The sequence below is a fragment of the Notamacropus eugenii genome, chromosome 1, assembly GCF_028372415.1.
Source record: "Notamacropus eugenii isolate mMacEug1 chromosome 1, mMacEug1.pri_v2, whole genome shotgun sequence".
Taxonomy (NCBI): domain Eukaryota; kingdom Metazoa; phylum Chordata; class Mammalia; order Diprotodontia; family Macropodidae; genus Notamacropus; species Notamacropus eugenii.
The window spans coordinates 190,492,178-190,509,123 of record NC_092872.1 but is presented as its reverse complement, the minus strand read 5'-3'; the positions used below and the strand labels follow the sequence as shown (position 1 = coordinate 190,509,123).

At 38.8% G+C, this 16,946-nt stretch overlaps 1 protein-coding gene across 1 annotated transcript in view; it reads left to right on the top strand.

The window, feature by feature from the left end:
- The window catches only part of LOC140510562 (guanylate cyclase 2G-like), a 78,357-nt gene that overhangs the window by 19,893 nt on the left and 41,518 nt on the right, over positions 1 to 16,946 (top strand). The window contains exons 7-12 of the mRNA XM_072619313.1: positions 254 to 357; positions 2,060 to 2,220; positions 4,173 to 4,310; positions 5,585 to 5,668; positions 7,701 to 7,805; positions 8,856 to 8,927. Of these exons, the coding sequence (XP_072475414.1) occupies positions 254 to 357; positions 2,060 to 2,220; positions 4,173 to 4,310; positions 5,585 to 5,668; positions 7,701 to 7,805; positions 8,856 to 8,927 (664 nt within the window). The remainder of the gene's footprint in view (positions 1 to 253; positions 358 to 2,059; positions 2,221 to 4,172; positions 4,311 to 5,584; positions 5,669 to 7,700; positions 7,806 to 8,855; positions 8,928 to 16,946) is intronic.

Here is a 16,946-nt window from a genome sequence, read left to right as displayed (position 1 = left end):
GCTCTTTAAGGGTAGAGATTATTTCAGTTTTTGTCTTCATATCTTTAGCATTGTGCTTTGCACACAGTAGGCACTTTAATATGTATTTATTGAATTGATTGAATGATTGTGTCCCACTTGAAGAACTAAGATTTATTCAGAGATCCTATGAAATGGTTCACAAATCAAGATGGCAGTTCATTTGGTCCCGCTGCCCCCAAGGAATGAAAAGTCTGAGTAGGCACTGACACTCTACTCTGTGTTTCCCTATTAGCCCCATAGGAAACTTTTCCAATGGCAGCTGGCCTCACGGGTCTCTTCCCAAAGATAAACCTGCTTGTGGCTTTTCTAATGAACACTGTCAAACTACATTTATAAGTAAGTATCTTTGCTCTGTGAGAAGGAAAATTGCAGTTCTGAAGGGAAGGGAACCAGAAAAGAACTGAGGCAAATATTAATCTCAGTCCAGTCCAAAGTCATGGCAGAATTCTAGGAGAAACCTTGATGTTCTAGATCCCATGGCAAGGAGACAGAGCTTCTGGGACACTAAGTAGAGAGAACCCAGCACAGAAAAAATTTCTCTTGTAGAGATTAGAGGGGGAAATAAGTTTCCTATTTTAACTAATTATTTTTGCCAGCTAAGTGCAAAGCTCAGTTGTTAAAGCACTAATTAGCACAAGCACTAATTCCACCTTCTAAATTTTGGCACTGGAGTACCCCACTTCAGTTAGGGCTGAGAAGTGCATACTTTCTAAGTCTGATGTGATCAGGAGGCTTCGTCTTGGTTTAATTATTTTATTCGAGGAAACTTACTCTCCTATAGCCAAAATCCAGGACTGAATGCTTGTCCCTTCATTCTGAAAGAGAGCCTTGCTCTGACTTTGAATGTTAATTCTCCTCAGAAAAAGTTGTTTTTTTATTCCACTCTCTCATCTTATTTGACAACAGAAGTTAATAAATATGCCTGGAGATAAGAAGAAATCATATCAAACCAGGAATCTAAAATGAATAATTCTGGAGAATTTTCTGGGCATTAGTGTTTTTTTTCCACAGAATTTTAGCACCTTATTGATTTTAAAACCAAGAGATCATTAGATTTGTGCAAATGCAATAAAATGAACAGAGCTAACTATGTGTTTATTTGAAGTAGATCTGCAATTGTTTTAGTAAGGTTTCTCTTCTTTTCTCCTTCCATATAGCTCCATAGTTAAGCTTAAAATTCATGGAATGAAGATAAATAAGTCATTCCATCATCTGAGCTTAGATATGCAAATATATCTAGATAGGACACATTGACATTTACCTTGTGACTTGGAAAGTCACTTGATACTCAGGCCTTCAGTTTCCTCATCTTTCAAGTGTAAAATGTAAATACATCCTTGTACTATCCACTGCGCATAAAATATATTGTTACTGTACATACGAGTTAATGTTGCAAATCATAATTCACACAAAGATACAAGCAAAATCTTTACTAAGAACAGGTTTTGGTGTGAAGATAGAGATGTGAGTGTAATGAAGAAGGAACTTGGGGAAAGTAGAGGCTGGTCCACTGAAGATGATTTTTTCCCATTTCACGATCTTATATTTAGGAGCTTCTCAAGAGCAGGAAGCTGATCTCATCATTTCCACCTGCTGTAACTTGGGGCAGTGTCCCTTCTAACCTTTGCAGACTCTTAAACGTATGTTATCTTAGAAATGGGTTAGTCTTCTTTTCATGATAGTGAACTCCTTGTTACTGGAGCTACTGAAGAAGTTAAATAGCCACTCTTGAAGGAATATAGTAGAAAGGATACTTGTGGTAGGGTAGGGACCGGTAATAGATCTCTGTAGTAGAGGGCAGATAAGATAACCTCTGAGGTCCCTTTAAACTCCAGTAATCTATGCAATGAGCAACAAATTATATACCCCGTTATTCCCAGTGCTTAGAACAGTATCTGGCACAAAGTAGGCACTTAATAAATGTTTTTTGACCAACCCATTACTTCTATAGCTGCATGTGAATGTGCTAATGTATACATGTGCCTGCTCAGTTATGACACTTTATAGTCCTGAGTAATCAGGTGTCTTCTTCATCCAGGTGTCATCATGGCCATTGTGCTGACTCTCATCATCCTGGTCTTTGGAGCTGCCAGCATTGTATTGTTTTTAAAGATGCAGAAAAAGAACCGGTTAGTAACCCATGATAATGCCTGGTGGAAAATCAACTATGAGGACATCATCATTTTGCCCCTTAACAAGGTACAATCAGGCACATAGGTAATTGTTACGATTGTTCATTTGTCGTGGTTTACAGTTTTAGATTGACTCCAAGGTATCCACTGAGTTTCCTAGTTTTTAAATGAGACCCACGTTAACTTGTATATAAAGAACCTCATTAAATCCCTGTGGTGTACAGCTTTATGCCCTGAGCCATGTGCTGCCAAGAAAGTAAACTATTCTCAGGCCGTGTCTAGTCGTTTGTTTGCTTTTGCAGGATCCTGTCCACTTTCTTTGGCCGCCGGAGCCACTAGCCGTTATTGATTAAATCACAACTTCCATGCAGTAGACTAGAAGGGGTACCTAGTAAGATGAAAACAATGAAATTTAACAAGGAAAAAGGCCAAATTCTGCACTGAGGTTTTAAAATTCAATTGTAAAAGTATATTACAGAAATCTGGCTTGACAGCAGTTTCTGAGAAAGAACTGACTTCTTTTTATTTATATTACATGTCTCAGGGCCCAGTATAGTGAAAAGCATTATGCTGGACTCCGTGCACATGCTCAGTAAATATTTGCTGAGCCAAATTGAATCTACGCTCAGCATGAACTAGTGGGGTGATTGATATGAGACCCAGCTTAGTCTCTCTCAGTAGACTTGTAGCACCTTGGTTACAAGAGGTGATACTTTGCACTGGAAATAGCATAGCTGAGCATCTTGCTTCATTCTGGGGGCCACATTTTAAGAGACTGACAAATTGAAGACAAGTTTGAAGGACAGTGACCAGGACAGTCAAAGGTCTGGAAATTATGTTTTCTAAGGAATAGTTTGAAGAGACTGGAGATGTTTAATCTGGAGAAGAGAAGAAGTGATAGTTGGTTTAATTTAATTAAAGAACTGTCCTGTGGAAGATGAGTAGACTTATCCTGTTGTGGCTAGGGGGGAGCTGTAGAACTAGTGTCTATAGACTGTGATACAAATTACCTGGAGCTTTACCCCAGGGCACCAGGAGTGCATTACTAGGGGGAGGAGTAGTGAGTAGGTAAAATTCATCCCTGTGATGCAGTCCCCGTGACTTGCTGCATGGGCCATTTCTGTGTGTCTCCCAGGGTCCTCTCACAATGATGTTGCTCATCTGAGTCCCCAACCAAACTCTAAGGACTATAGGTTTGCCCCCTTTCCCAGCATGACTGCACTTGTCAATTAAATTGTCCCTCTGCTACCACAGTTTCCCTGCAACAAACGAATTTTCCCCAAACCCAATAATTCCTAGTTCTGGCTCTGTCATTAGGCAAAAGCTCATGGAAACAGGTTTCACCTGTTTAAGGAAAATCTTTTCTATCAATTAGAATGGTCTAAAAATAGAATGGTTTGCCTCATGAGAGAATAAATTTCTAGTAACTGGGAGAGGCCAGTTACTTGACATTGGGCAAGAGACTGAGGTAGATGATTTTTGCAGGTCTCTTCCAACTCTGAGATTTTATGATTGAAAAAAATTTATAACAAGATCAAAGGATAAGTAAGGAGATATCTTCTACTATTAGCCCAGCAGTATCACAATGCATTGCACATAGCAAACATTTAACATATATGTTTTATATCTATGTATAAATGTGTCTGCCTGTATGTATCATCTGACTACACATACACAGAGTCCTTGAGGGAATTCCTTCCTTCCTTCCTTCCTTCCTTCCTTCCTTCCTTCCTTCCTTCCTTCCTTCCTTCCTTCTTTCCATCCTTCTGTCTCTCTTTCCCTCCCTCCTTTCCTTCCTTGCTTTCTCCTTTGTAAGAAATCTTTTGTCCTCTGTGCCCCTTGCTTGGTATACAGGAGAAGTTTATCAGATTCCTACTAGATGATTTATTTAAACTTGGTATCATCTTTCACACCCATGGTTCAAGGCAGGGATTTCCCTGGCCAACTCTGGGGGGAGCCAGAAAAGGCTCAGATTTATTTTGCAAAACCATTTTACCACCCTGCATTCCTTCCTCGCAGCAATCACAAAGGGGCACACCTGTATCTAGAGGAAATGAAAGCTGTAGCTCAAGCATGATGACTTCAAGCAATCTGAGCTCAGACTTCCAGGACAAGCATGGAGAAGAAGCCTTTTATACCACTGTGGGCCTTTACCAGGTATAGGTTTCATGAGTCGGGTCCTGAACGCATTTTTCTGATCCCACTTACTTTTAGCTTTTGTATTTTGTCATCCTGGGATGGCATTCTGAATTGTGTGAAGCATTACATGAGCTGCATACCCTGCCTTCTCCAGCAGATATTATTACCTTCATTTTATAGATGTAGTTCTAGGGGAAAAACATGAGTGTTGCAAATATTTTATCAACAAAATGGAAGGAAGTATAATTGCTGTTCGAACCCTGGAGGCTTTTACATTCGGAAAATATAACTTTTACCTTGATGGACTGTGTGCCTAGCTACTCTTTTCAAACCTTCAGAGGGATGCAAGCTACTGCTAATAGCTGTGGTTACCATGTCTTCAGAAGTTTTGGCCTGGTATGGATAACTATCCATAAGGGGAAAATTTATACAGAGAAAAATATATGTTTTTCTCCTTAAATTGAGAAAGAAAGGGTTAAAAAGTGTAATATGTTATGCAGAAGAAAAGGAGGGAGGTAGCAGACATATATTTTCATATGAAAAGTGTCTCAAGATCATTTGAAGTCAGCATTTTCTTACAGAAAGAGATTTTTTTTACTTTTTCAGGTTATTAGAACTCCCAAATATCCATAGCAGTTGCTGTACTCTTTATCAAACAAATCATTTGTGGAGAGAGAATCCTTTTCAGCAAGCTTTCATACAGTCGTAATGCTGCTTAAAATGTCACTCCTCTGCCTTCAGTTTTGAATTCATTCATTCAGGAACTATTTTAAAGTTCCACCTCCCCTTTTGTGTGTGTGCAAGCACGTTCTCTCTCTGTCTCGGTCTCTCTCTTTCCCTTTCTCTCTCTCGTACATATATCTATATACATCTATCTATCTATCTATCTATCTATCTATCTATCTATCTATCTATCTATCTATCTATCTGTCTATCTAAATGTAATCTCACATGATTTTTAAATCCATGAAGGCAAGTAAGGCAGGTATGATTATCCCCATTTTGTAGACTGGAAACCTCAAGTTCAGATAAATTAAATAATTTGCCCAAGGTCATACAGCTAGTAAATCTGGTGCTCTTTTCCCTCTACCTCCTTATTTCCTATCCTTTTGTCTGTCCTCTCACAGTGCCTAGAAGATAGTAGATGTTTGTTAAATATCTCCTGATTGCCTGGTCAAGCAGTTGGTAAGGCTCAGACTCAGGGGATGGTATCAAAATGTTCTGGGAGTGCATTGAACAGGTCTGTCCATATTCCTGGTTTAAGAAAATCCTTTTTCTCTCTCTGATTCCAGGGCAATCATGTTGCCATTCGATATATTGAAAATGAAAAGGAATCCTGCTTTAGGAAGCCATCCATTCTGAGAGAAATACAGCTGGTGAGACGACCTTCTGGTCTTGATTAATAAACATCTATTAAGCACCTACTGTGTGCTAGGAAGAACTTGTAATGTTACTGAAATTTATTCAGCAGGAATCACCACTCATAGAATAATAGAATGAACGAGTTAGAAGGGTCTTAGAAATCATTTTGTCCAATCCTCTCTCATTTTATACATCGTTTATGTCAAGGATTTAGGATTTTTGCTGGTTGAAGCCTAGGATGGTGAAATAACTTACCTAAAATGCCACAGTTGGTTAGTGGAAGGATTAAAACCAGAATTAGGTCTCCTACCTCTAAATCCAAGTATTTCCCCCCTAAATTGCATTGATTCAATGCCTTCTCGTCTCTGCCCTTGCTTTGCCCACTCCTCTCCTTAGTCCAAAGTGCCTCCAGGTACTGTTCTCACTTAACATGGTTTGGAGCTATTGTGACTGGCTCCTGCCTCATAGAACCTCAGATGCACTTCTCCCGAACCCAAACCTACCCTGATTCCACCCCTACCTCCACCCTACCACACACTCCGGGCATCTCTGGCTCTCCTGCATGGAGTAATGAACTGGCATCTCTGCACCTGCCCAAATGATTGTTTTTCTTGGGTATTTGATTTGATGCTGCTCTTTGTGACACTTATTTCAAGTAGACTTTGTCACGGAAGCCAGAATTGCTCGTTACTATTCTGTTATTGAATCTCTAGCCTCTGACCTCCAGCTGTAGACCCTTCTGCTTTATAATACCACTTTTAAGGCTTCTTTCTGGTTTCTTGCTGCCTGTCTGAGTACTTACTTGATTACTATGAATTCTAGAGATTGCCTAGTCCACCCTTCCTTCTTTCCCACCCTCCTTCTCTCCTTCCCTCACTTTCCTTCTCCCGTTCTTCCTTTCCTCCCTCCTTCTAATTCCAGTATCTATGGTAGACCCCTCTTTATCTTGTCTTTTGCACATATTAGGATTCCCCAGTCCTGCTTTCTCATCCTACATCAATACCAAAAGTTGTCAAACTTTTCTTGCTCATGGAACAGTATTATCTTTTGCTACAAGGAATCAGGGCACACTAGGAAACTCATGAGTGCAAGTTCCATATAATTTGAGGGAGATCCACCCTCGCACACACCTAACTACAAGCCTAATATAATACAAATCCATATAACTTGTAGTAAACCTAGAAGAAATCCGTGGCATACTAGCATCCTGTGACACACCCTTTGACAATCACTGGCCTTACGCATTGGTGCTGATCATCAAAGGATTGGCAAATAAAATAGCTGTGAGATATTACAGGAAGTTAAACACGAGAGCTTCTTTTTGCTTATAGTTTACACGGTTCTATCTGTTAAATAAAAATAAAAATTACTGAAACAGATTAGAAGGGCAAAGGAAGACTTAGAAAAACCTACCAAGGCCATGGAGTCCACCCTTTTGCCTCTGGACTGTATGATTACTGATTGAACACCAAGCTGTTTGGGAGGACTTTTCACCTTCTTCTGGAGTAGCTCGTGCCAAGCAATAATAGAAGAGCACCAGACTTGGAGTGATGGGACCACTTCTGAAGTTGCTGAGTTGTGATCACAGGCAGGTCACTTAGCATTTCTTAGTGTCTATTTCTTCATCTGTTGTTCTGTTGTTTTCAGTCACGTCTGATTCTCTGCAACTCATTTTTTTTTTTTTTTTGGCAAAGATACTGGAGTGGTTTGATATTTCCCTTTCCAGTTCATGTTACAGATGAGGAAACTGAGGCAAACAGGGTTAAATGATTTGCCAGGGTCACATAACATACCTAAGTGTCTGAGGCCAGATTTGAATTCAGAAAGATGAGTCTTCCTAACTTTGGGGCTGGTGGTACTCTATTCACTATGTCACCTAGCTGCCCCATCTGTAAAATGTGAATAATAATATTTATATTGCCCCCTCACATGCTTATTGTAAGAAAAATGTCTGGTAAATAAGATGACATGTAAATGGAAATTATTATTGTGTTTTCTGTATGTCCAATGTAACCTCAGCTACTGCTACCATTTCTTTGCCTTCAGATGTGTGAATTGAAGCATGAAAATCTAGCTCTCTTCTTTGGCATTTGCAGCGAGCCACCCAACATCTGTCTTGTTATTCAGTACTGCAGGAAAGGAAGTCTCAAGGTAGGATAATCATGGTCCTTCAATGGGGATTAGTAGCTTCTAGCAAAGGAGCTCCTCAGGGTCTGGCCGGGTCTTTTTAGGATATTCTCTCTCTGCCTTTCTTTACTCTGTGTCTCTGTGTTTCTCTCTTTTCTCTCTGTCTATCTCTCTGATTCTGCCTGTCTGTGTCCTTTCTTCCCCTCTCCTTCTTCTCTCCCTTAAAGGGATAACTGGTAGTAGGTGTTAGGCATTTGGGATAAATGCTATGGACCTCTCTCTCTCTCTCTCCATCTTTTTCTCTTTCTCTCTCTGATTGAATAATAAATTTGGATTTACCTATTTAGTTGTTTACGTGGGTCAAGTTAAAAGATTAACTGCCAAGGACCCAATTCATTTGTTTAGGTCTAAAAATATCCTGAATTTGAGGGAAAATGTCACAGACAAGTCTTAATTTCCTGCCAAGGCCCACACTATATAGCTTGTGTATGTTCTAGGAATGAGGAAGTGTCCTTAAAATCAAAATGGCGTACTCTCATTGTGTTGGGTCAAATTTGTAGCTTCTCCATTCCCCAGAAACGTTTTTGGCTCCAGATTTGGAATTAAAATAACAGTTCATTTTTACGTAGTATTTCATTGTTTACTGAACACTTTCTTCACAATAACCCTGTGTGTTTGGTAGGGGTGTATTGCTATTTTCATTTTATAGGTAAGACAAATGACATTCAAAGTGGTTAAATGATATGACCATACTCATATAGTTAGTCAATCTCACGTCATACCACTAATGGGTCTTAAAACGAAATTTTATTCTTTGTAATGCCAACACAGTACTTTTTTCCTCTGTATTATAAAGACTACTAAAAATAAAACACTCCAAAGAGCCAGATTCTGCTATGTCTGACTCAAATTTTATATGCTTATATACCTATGTGTGTATGGAAGTACATTATATATGTACATACATGTAGCTAAATGTACAAAGAGATTCGTTTGGATGTATATCCTAGAATTTGACTTTGTTTTCAGACTGAATCACAGAAGAATGTTTTCTTGAATAATTATGTTTTTCAGGACATTCTAAGAAATTCTGACATTGAATTGGATTGGATATTCAAGCTCTCTTTTGCATATGACATAGTCAATGTGAGTATCAGACAAACCTTTGTGTTTAACAAAGGAGGCAAAGGACAATTATGCTTAAGACATTCTATGCATATCAACATATTTTATAAAGTGGGAATAAATTTCTTCAGCCTTGGCTAAGCACTAACTGAATGAGTACGATGATGCATTGCGATGCAATGTAGAATTTAAATGGGTGAAATGAAATTTCATATAATGAAGGAACTTAGGACAACTAGAAGAATGGGTGGTTCTGGGATCCCACTGCAGAGCTGGTTAACATATCTCTTTGTAATCTCAACCATTTGCCTAACTGCATTGAAATTCAGTATAAATTGTTGAAGAGATGCCTATTTGGAAACTTGTCACATTTTGTATGAGGCTGCCAGGCTCTGATCCAGACCACAGTTATATATCTTGGTTCCCTTTCCTGATTATGTCCAATCTTATTGCATACCTCGGGAACTTTTCCTAATATGACATTTCGTTAAAGTCACTACAATCCTTTGTTTATAAATTCATAGATTGTTAGAGCTTGAAGGGACCTTGTTGATCAACTCTCTAATAATGTCATTTTACAGATAAAAAAAATGACAGTCAAAGAAGGCAATGTTCTTCTGACTGAAATTTCTTAGAAAATCCACCACACTGTTCAAAATAGGAGATATTTTCCAGTAATATTTTCCTGTAGATTTGATACTTCAAAGCCAAGAGATTATTTCTTGAGAGGCTACTGCAAAGCAGTACTATCCCAGAGTCATAGAATTGGTGTTCTTCATGGGAATGGAATCTCATTAGTGGAGTCTTCTTTAGAGACAGCTAGTAGCACAGTGGATAGAGCACTGGGCCTGGAGTGAGGAAGAACCGAGGACAAATGTAGCATCAGACACTTACTAGCTGTGTGACCCTGCAGAAGTCACTTAACCTCTGTTGCCTCAGTTTTCTCAACTGTAAAATGGAAATAATAACAGCACTTACTTCTCAGAGTTATTATAAGGAGTAAATGAGGTGATATTTGTCAAAGTGCTTAGCACAGGGCCTGGCACGTAGTAGGTGCTATATCAATGCTTCTACCCTTTTCTCTTCCCTTCAAGCTCAGAGATGGTGTTTTCAGTTTCTTTTATATTCCTTGGACTACCTTAATACAATGCTTTCATTAATAATTAATTGATAAGAAAGAGCCCTTAAAGAAAATTTAGTTGACCTTCTTTATTTTACAGGTGAGGAAACAGAGCAAGAGAAGACAAATTTATAAATTCCTTAGACTGGCATTTAGGGGTCGAGTCACAATCTGTCTCCAATGAACATTTCCCTCTTTCTTTCATTTTATGCTCTTGCTTGGACTTTACAAACTGGTCTCTTTTTTTATTTCCAAAACTCGACTTTCCCGTCTCCTACCCTCATTTACTCCCACCTCATGCCATCTTTAAAGGTCCCTTTCCTCCTTCAGGTCTCAGCTCAGATGCCATCTGGATCCTCCAGTTACTGCTGCTTACTCTCTCCTCAAATTACTTTGGATGTACTTAGCAGTAACTGCTCTCAGTACATCCCTCCAGTAGAATGTAAGCTCCTTGGGGAGGAACTCCATCTTTTCTTCATATCCTCACCATCTAGCACTCTGCCTGCTACAGAATTAACGTTTATTGAGTGACCTGCCTCAAGTCACAATACTGGTAGCAGAGCAAAGACTTGAATCCAAGTATCCTCATTTCTTGTCCATCTTTCTAGTACATTCTGCTGTTCACTAGAACCAGTGCCTTAGGGAGGTAGCTCAGGGAGAAGAAAACGGTGGTTTCTCCAGTCAGTGCTAATTCACAACAATCTAATCCTCTTCCTTCCTCTATCACCACTGATGACATTTTCTCCTCCACTCTACAAACACACTCTGCATTCTGTTCCGATTTCTTTTCTTCTCAGAGACTATCCTAAATATTCATTTCTCTTTAATTTCTCCAAGAATAATTGTTGGAGGAGACATGCATACAGTATAGCTTGCCCAGTCCTCTAATGCCACCAGGGATGCCCTTAATGGTACGACTGCAGCTCACATTGAATATCTGGAATGTTATAGTTCTCCACAACAACATAATGGATGAAATAATCATCAAATGTTTCATAAGTATACGACCTCTTCTCTTATCATTCTCCACTAAAATATATAGAACATTGCTCTTTAAAAGGGGATTTGTCACTCAGGGCATATCATTTTGGCCAAAAACAGTCATCTTGTTGAAATAGTAGAAGAGAACTCTGTGTGGGCACAAGACTAGGGGTTGGGATACCTGGGTTTTAGTATTCACTTTGCCAATGCATTGTTCTTAGGCAAATCACTTCCCTTCTCTGGGCATTAGTTTGTTTTTCTTTCAAAGAAGTGGTTGGATGAGACCATGTCTGATGCCCCTTTGACACTGAATGGTTAGTATCTTAGATTTGGCTTGGTACCAATTATAGTTTCATAGCTTGTCTTATTAACAGCACCAAGTAAATGACTAAGAAAAATAGAAGCAGTTACCCCTGGTAAAAATGGACAGGTAGTAGAGACAATGTCTTCCCAGAGGTTATTTTGAAAAAGGAATCACAAATACCTTCAAGAGTAACAGTGGGTTATGGCAGCACTTTGGAATCCATGCTATGCAATCACCTGAATAAACCAGAGCTTTTTTGTCTTTTGAGCAAGGACAGGAAGGAAGAGCTAAACAAGTGGGCAACCTGAGAGGGAAATAGGGCAAGATCACCTTGATGTGATCGAGCACATCCAAATGTTTTGATCAAGAACCAAGTTCCTCAGACTGTTCTGTTGCTTACTTTTTATCTTCTTCCAGAAAAGCAAATATATATATATATCCCTTAAGTCTTTGTTTCTTTTCTGAAAATAGAAGGAAAGAAAGTAAAATCCCTCAACCTATCAAATAAATATCATTTTTTCCAGTTAGCAAATTGATATTGTCCTCTCCTAAGAACAACTTTTCATCCTCATCTCCATTCCTTTGCTCAGGAGTTTCCCCAGCTCAGAATACCAAGAGAATCACAGAATTTAAGAGTTGAAAGGGACTTTCTTTCACACAGCACAGTGCCCAGCACATAGTAGGTGTTTGGTAAGTTCTTGCTACTGATTGACTGATAGCAGTTGTCTAGTCTAAGCTGTATCCTACGAAGAATCTACTAAAATACATTTAACCAGAGACCTTCAGCCTCTGAAGACCTTCATTGAGGATGAGCCCACTACATCCTGAGGCAATCCGTTCCTTTTTTGTGTGTGTGTAATTATAGTCATTAGGAAGGTTTTTCCCCCTCCCTTTTTGACATTAAACATAAATTCACTTCTTTTCAAATTCCACTTACCTAGTAGTTCTACCATGGGCTCATAGATTTGCCCAAGGATCTGAACTTCACCAGGGATGCCCTTAATGGTAGGACTACAGCTCACATTAAATATCTGGAATGTCACAGTTCTCCAACAAGGACATAATGAATGAAATAATCACTGAATGTTTCATAAGTGTAAGACCTCTGCTTCTTATCAACCTCCACTAAAACATAGATAGATGGATCCTAGAAGTCATCTTATCCAGACCCCTCATTTAATGAAACTGAACGCTTGAGAGGCTGATGCGGTAGGACACAGCTGGGGTTCAAACTCATATCTGATAGCAAATTCATCTCTCTTTCTACTGTACAGTACTGCCCTCTGGGGCCAGGCAGAAGAAGTGTAATATAATCCCTCTTCCAGGTTATGCTTTTTCAGGTACAATACTTGAAGTTAGCTATCACTTGCCTTCTGGCCTTTTCCAGGCTACATAAGTATGCTGGGTTACTTTAACGAGTCCTCATAAACATGAAAGTGGGATCTTTCATCTTTCTTAGTTACTCCCATTGGATGATCTCTAGCTTTAACCATAATGTGATATCCAAACCCACATATAACATCCCAGATGTGGGGACAGGTAAATAAAGTAAGATAATCAATTCTTATAAACTATACATCTCTTAATGAAGCCCAAGGTTACATTAGCTTTTTTCACTACTGTTGATAGTATCGAGTTTTCAGAGTACTAAAACTCCCAGCTTTTTTCAGATAAACTTGTCCAGCCATCCAATTCTAATCTTTTACTTTCTTGCAAAATAGACTCCATGAACCTGTATGTATGGTAGGAGCATTATCCTAACTTCTGCATGCAATGTAGGCCAGTTTTTCCATAAAAGGTATTGAGAATTTGTGGACTTAGAGGACTACAGGCTCAGGGTGTTGACATCATGTACTGGTTACCTGAATAAGAGGCAGCCAGAAGGAGCTCCAGGTGTACTCTGACGCTTGGCTGATATAAAAAGATGGGCAGCTCAGGAAAGGGACATTTGTTCAACTGAATCAACTCGAGGTGTTCTCAGTACATTGCCTTGTTGAAGAATCTTCTGTTATGTTAAGTAAGTCTGTTTTGTTAAGTGACCTGTGATTTTTGTTCCAATGTTGAGCTTCAAATAGAGCTGTTCTTAGGCCCAGGGCAGAACACCAAGGTTAAGATTTTTCATTAATAGTAATAATAATAAAATTAACAAGTATTCATGTAGCACTCTATGGTTTGTAAAGCAACATTTTATGTATGTATGTGTATACATATATATATGTATATATTATATACATTAGCTCATTTGAGCCTTAGATCAACCTCGTGAGGTAGGTGCTATTATTTCTCCCACAGATAATCTGAGGCATGGAAAAGTTAATTGACTTGCCCACAGTCACACAGCTAGTAAGTATCAGAGGAATGATTGAACTCAGGCCTCTTTTTACTGCAAGTCTTGAGATCTCTCCACAGTCCACTGTTCTAGCATGTTAAGATGGGGATCCTGACTCTGTCACTTAGGGTTAGCTTTTCCTTCTAGCTTTGTGTTAGTACTCAATTTAATTAGGAAATTTGATAGGGTAGCTAGGCAGTGCAGTAGATAGAGTGCTAGACCTGAAGTCAGGAAGACCTGAGTTCAAATCCAGCCTCAGATACTAGCTGTGTGACCCTGGACAAGTCACTGAACCCTGTTTGCCTCACTTTCCTCATCTGTAAATTGAGCTGGAGAAGGAAATGTCAAGAAAACCCCAAATAGGGTCACAAGGAGTTAGACAGGACTGAGAAGACTGAATAAAAAAACCAGCATACCCTCTTTGCCCTGATCCATGTCACTGGTAAAAAAAAATGTTGAATTGTACAAGGCCAAGTGTAGATGATGGGAGCACTCCACTGGAGGCATCCTTTGAAGTTATCAATAATTACTCAGAAGTTCACAGATACAGAGTTTGAAGAAACATTACAGGTCATCCCATCCAATCCCTCATTTTACAGATGAGGAAACTGAGGCACAGAAGGCTTCAGTAGCTTTCCCAGCATCACACATGCTAAGTGGTAGAGTTGGTAGTTGAACAGAGGCTCTTGACTGACCATTCTTTCCACTATACCGCACTTTTTACTCTTGGAGTCCAGTCAGTTCATAGATTCAAAACCATCTAACTATCATATTGGTTGGTTGATTGTTGTCCTTCATTCCCTACAAAGGACCAAAATGACATTACTATTAGGCACATCTCCTTATCTTTTCCATAAGAATAGTGTAAGAGAATTTATCAAATGCTTTACTAAATTGTAGATGCGTTAAATAAGATGTCTGTCATGACCTGTTTCTGAGAAACCATTCTTGTTCTTTGTGAGCACTGGTTTTTGTTTTTTATCCCTAGTTGTTCAGTAACCATCTCTTTAATAATAATTGTTAGAATTTGCCAGAAATTGAAGTCATTTACTGGCCCATAGTCTGTACATTTAATTATCTTCTCCTTTTGAAAATTAGGGCAACATGTGCCTTTCTCCAGTCCTGTTGTACTTCTGTTCTCCATAATCTTTTAAATATCACTGTCAGGGGTTCAACAATCACATTGCAAGCTCTTTCAAATACAATAATTAAGGATGAAGGTCACCCTCTCTCAGGCCTCCATCACATCTTACCATGACTACTGTAACTGACTGCTATTTGAGCTCCTTGTGAGCTCTCCTAACTTTAACCCATCTGCCATATGACTGTCACAGCAACTTTCTTAAAGTTGTCACCAGCTGCTATTTGCTTCCTCTTAGCCCCTAAATTATCTTATTTTTGTCTTGTGTGTACTGACCTATACGTAAGCACATATCATTCTTCCTGCTAGATTAGAAACTCCTTGAAAAAATCCAGGCACTCTTTTGATTTTGTCTTTGCATTTCTAGCACCTAGCATACTGTCTGGTACATGGGTGCAAAATAAATACTTGTTGGTTCATTGCTTAATTGTTTTGAGAATTGAAAGATCAAAACTGGGGAAAAAGCCCTGCCTTCAATGAAATTACGTACTACTGGAAGGAAAAAAAAAATTCTTTTCTATTCATTCTGTTTTCTCAGGGAAATCAGAACCTGGCTTCTAGTCTTTTTTTGACCCTTACTCTTGCCTTTGCCAAATATATTGGTGTATTTTCAAAATCCTTATCTCTCATTTCATTAATGTTCTAATTCCTATGATTTATACCTTCATTCCATTTTAGCTAGCTATATGCAGAGATATTCAAACCTTACATCTTTCTATCACCCATAATTGTTGGTCTTACATTATCTCAGCTCTGAAATCCCTCTCAGATCATTACCTTCTGCAAATGAACCACTCACCATATGCTGTTTGCAACATTCCTTACTCTACTTCTCTTTCTCATAGACTATCCTCTATGTCTCTAATACTGTCCTTCCTCATCTACATGTCTTGAAATGTCGAATTCCCTTCACGGGGTCAGCTCAAGGGTGACTTCTTATATAAAGCTGAGGTTTTTTCAGATTCCCTTAGTGGTTAGTACTCTCCCCTCTCATGAAATTGCTTTCTATTTACTTTGTGATATACTCACTAATAGAATAAAAATGCATTTATTAAATGTTTACTTTTTGCTAAGCACTGTACTAAGCACTGGAAATACAAATAGAAATTTGAGAGTTTTTGCTCTCAAAGAATTCACATTCTATTTGTGGGAGATAATAGGTGTATAGGAATTCAGCTACAAGGAGAATGCCAAGGTCCAGATTCCATGGCATGGTAGATAGCAGTTCTCAAGATTCTGGTAGGCACAATAATAGGACAGATGACAAGGCTTAATGGTCCTCAGAACTCAGTGGCAGAGCAAGTAGTCATTCTTAGTGTTTCTTTTACTGAAAGGATTGTAGTTGGTAACTGTCCATCAAAGGGTTCTGAATGGCAATGTCAGGTTGGGGCCTTTGAGGTAAGAGGTTTCTTGTTGGTTTGTGTCAGCCCCACCATCTAACACCCAGTGGTAGGTGGCGATTGGGCTGAGGGTCACATGAGTACAGATCTATCTATCTGCACATACATGTACTATGTATATAGAAATATAACCTACATACATATATCATATACACATACACACACAAATAATCTATGTATTCCCCCAAAATGACATATGCTATTTGAGGATGAGAACTCTTACTTACTTTGTGTATTTCCTTTGCTTTGCACAGAGTGAGCACTTAATAACTGTAGGTTGAATTGAATTCATAGCTTACAATACCTTTGTGACATAGAAAATCAGTCTAAGTATTATTATCTTTGTTTCACATTCTGTCATGTAGTTAATAAGAGACATTTGAACTTAGGTCTCCGACTTTCAAGTCCAGTGATTTTATTATTTGATGTCACTGCCTATTAACTTATTTTTGACAATTAAAACAACAATGACATTTATAGAACACTAAAATGTGCCTTATATCAGTAACCTCATTTGAGCTACACAATAAATCTGTGGAACAGGTACCACATTTATTTTGCCCAAATTTTACAGAATAGGAAACAGATTAAGTGACGTAAAGTGATTTGCCAATGATGACACAGCATCAGAAGTAGGATTTTATCTCAGATCTTCTTACTCCAAATTCAGCACACAATGCACTGTGCCATGTTGCCTTGCTTCCTCATGGAATTGGAATCTTCTTTAGGACAGGGCTACTCTTTTCACTTTCTTTTATATCCTTT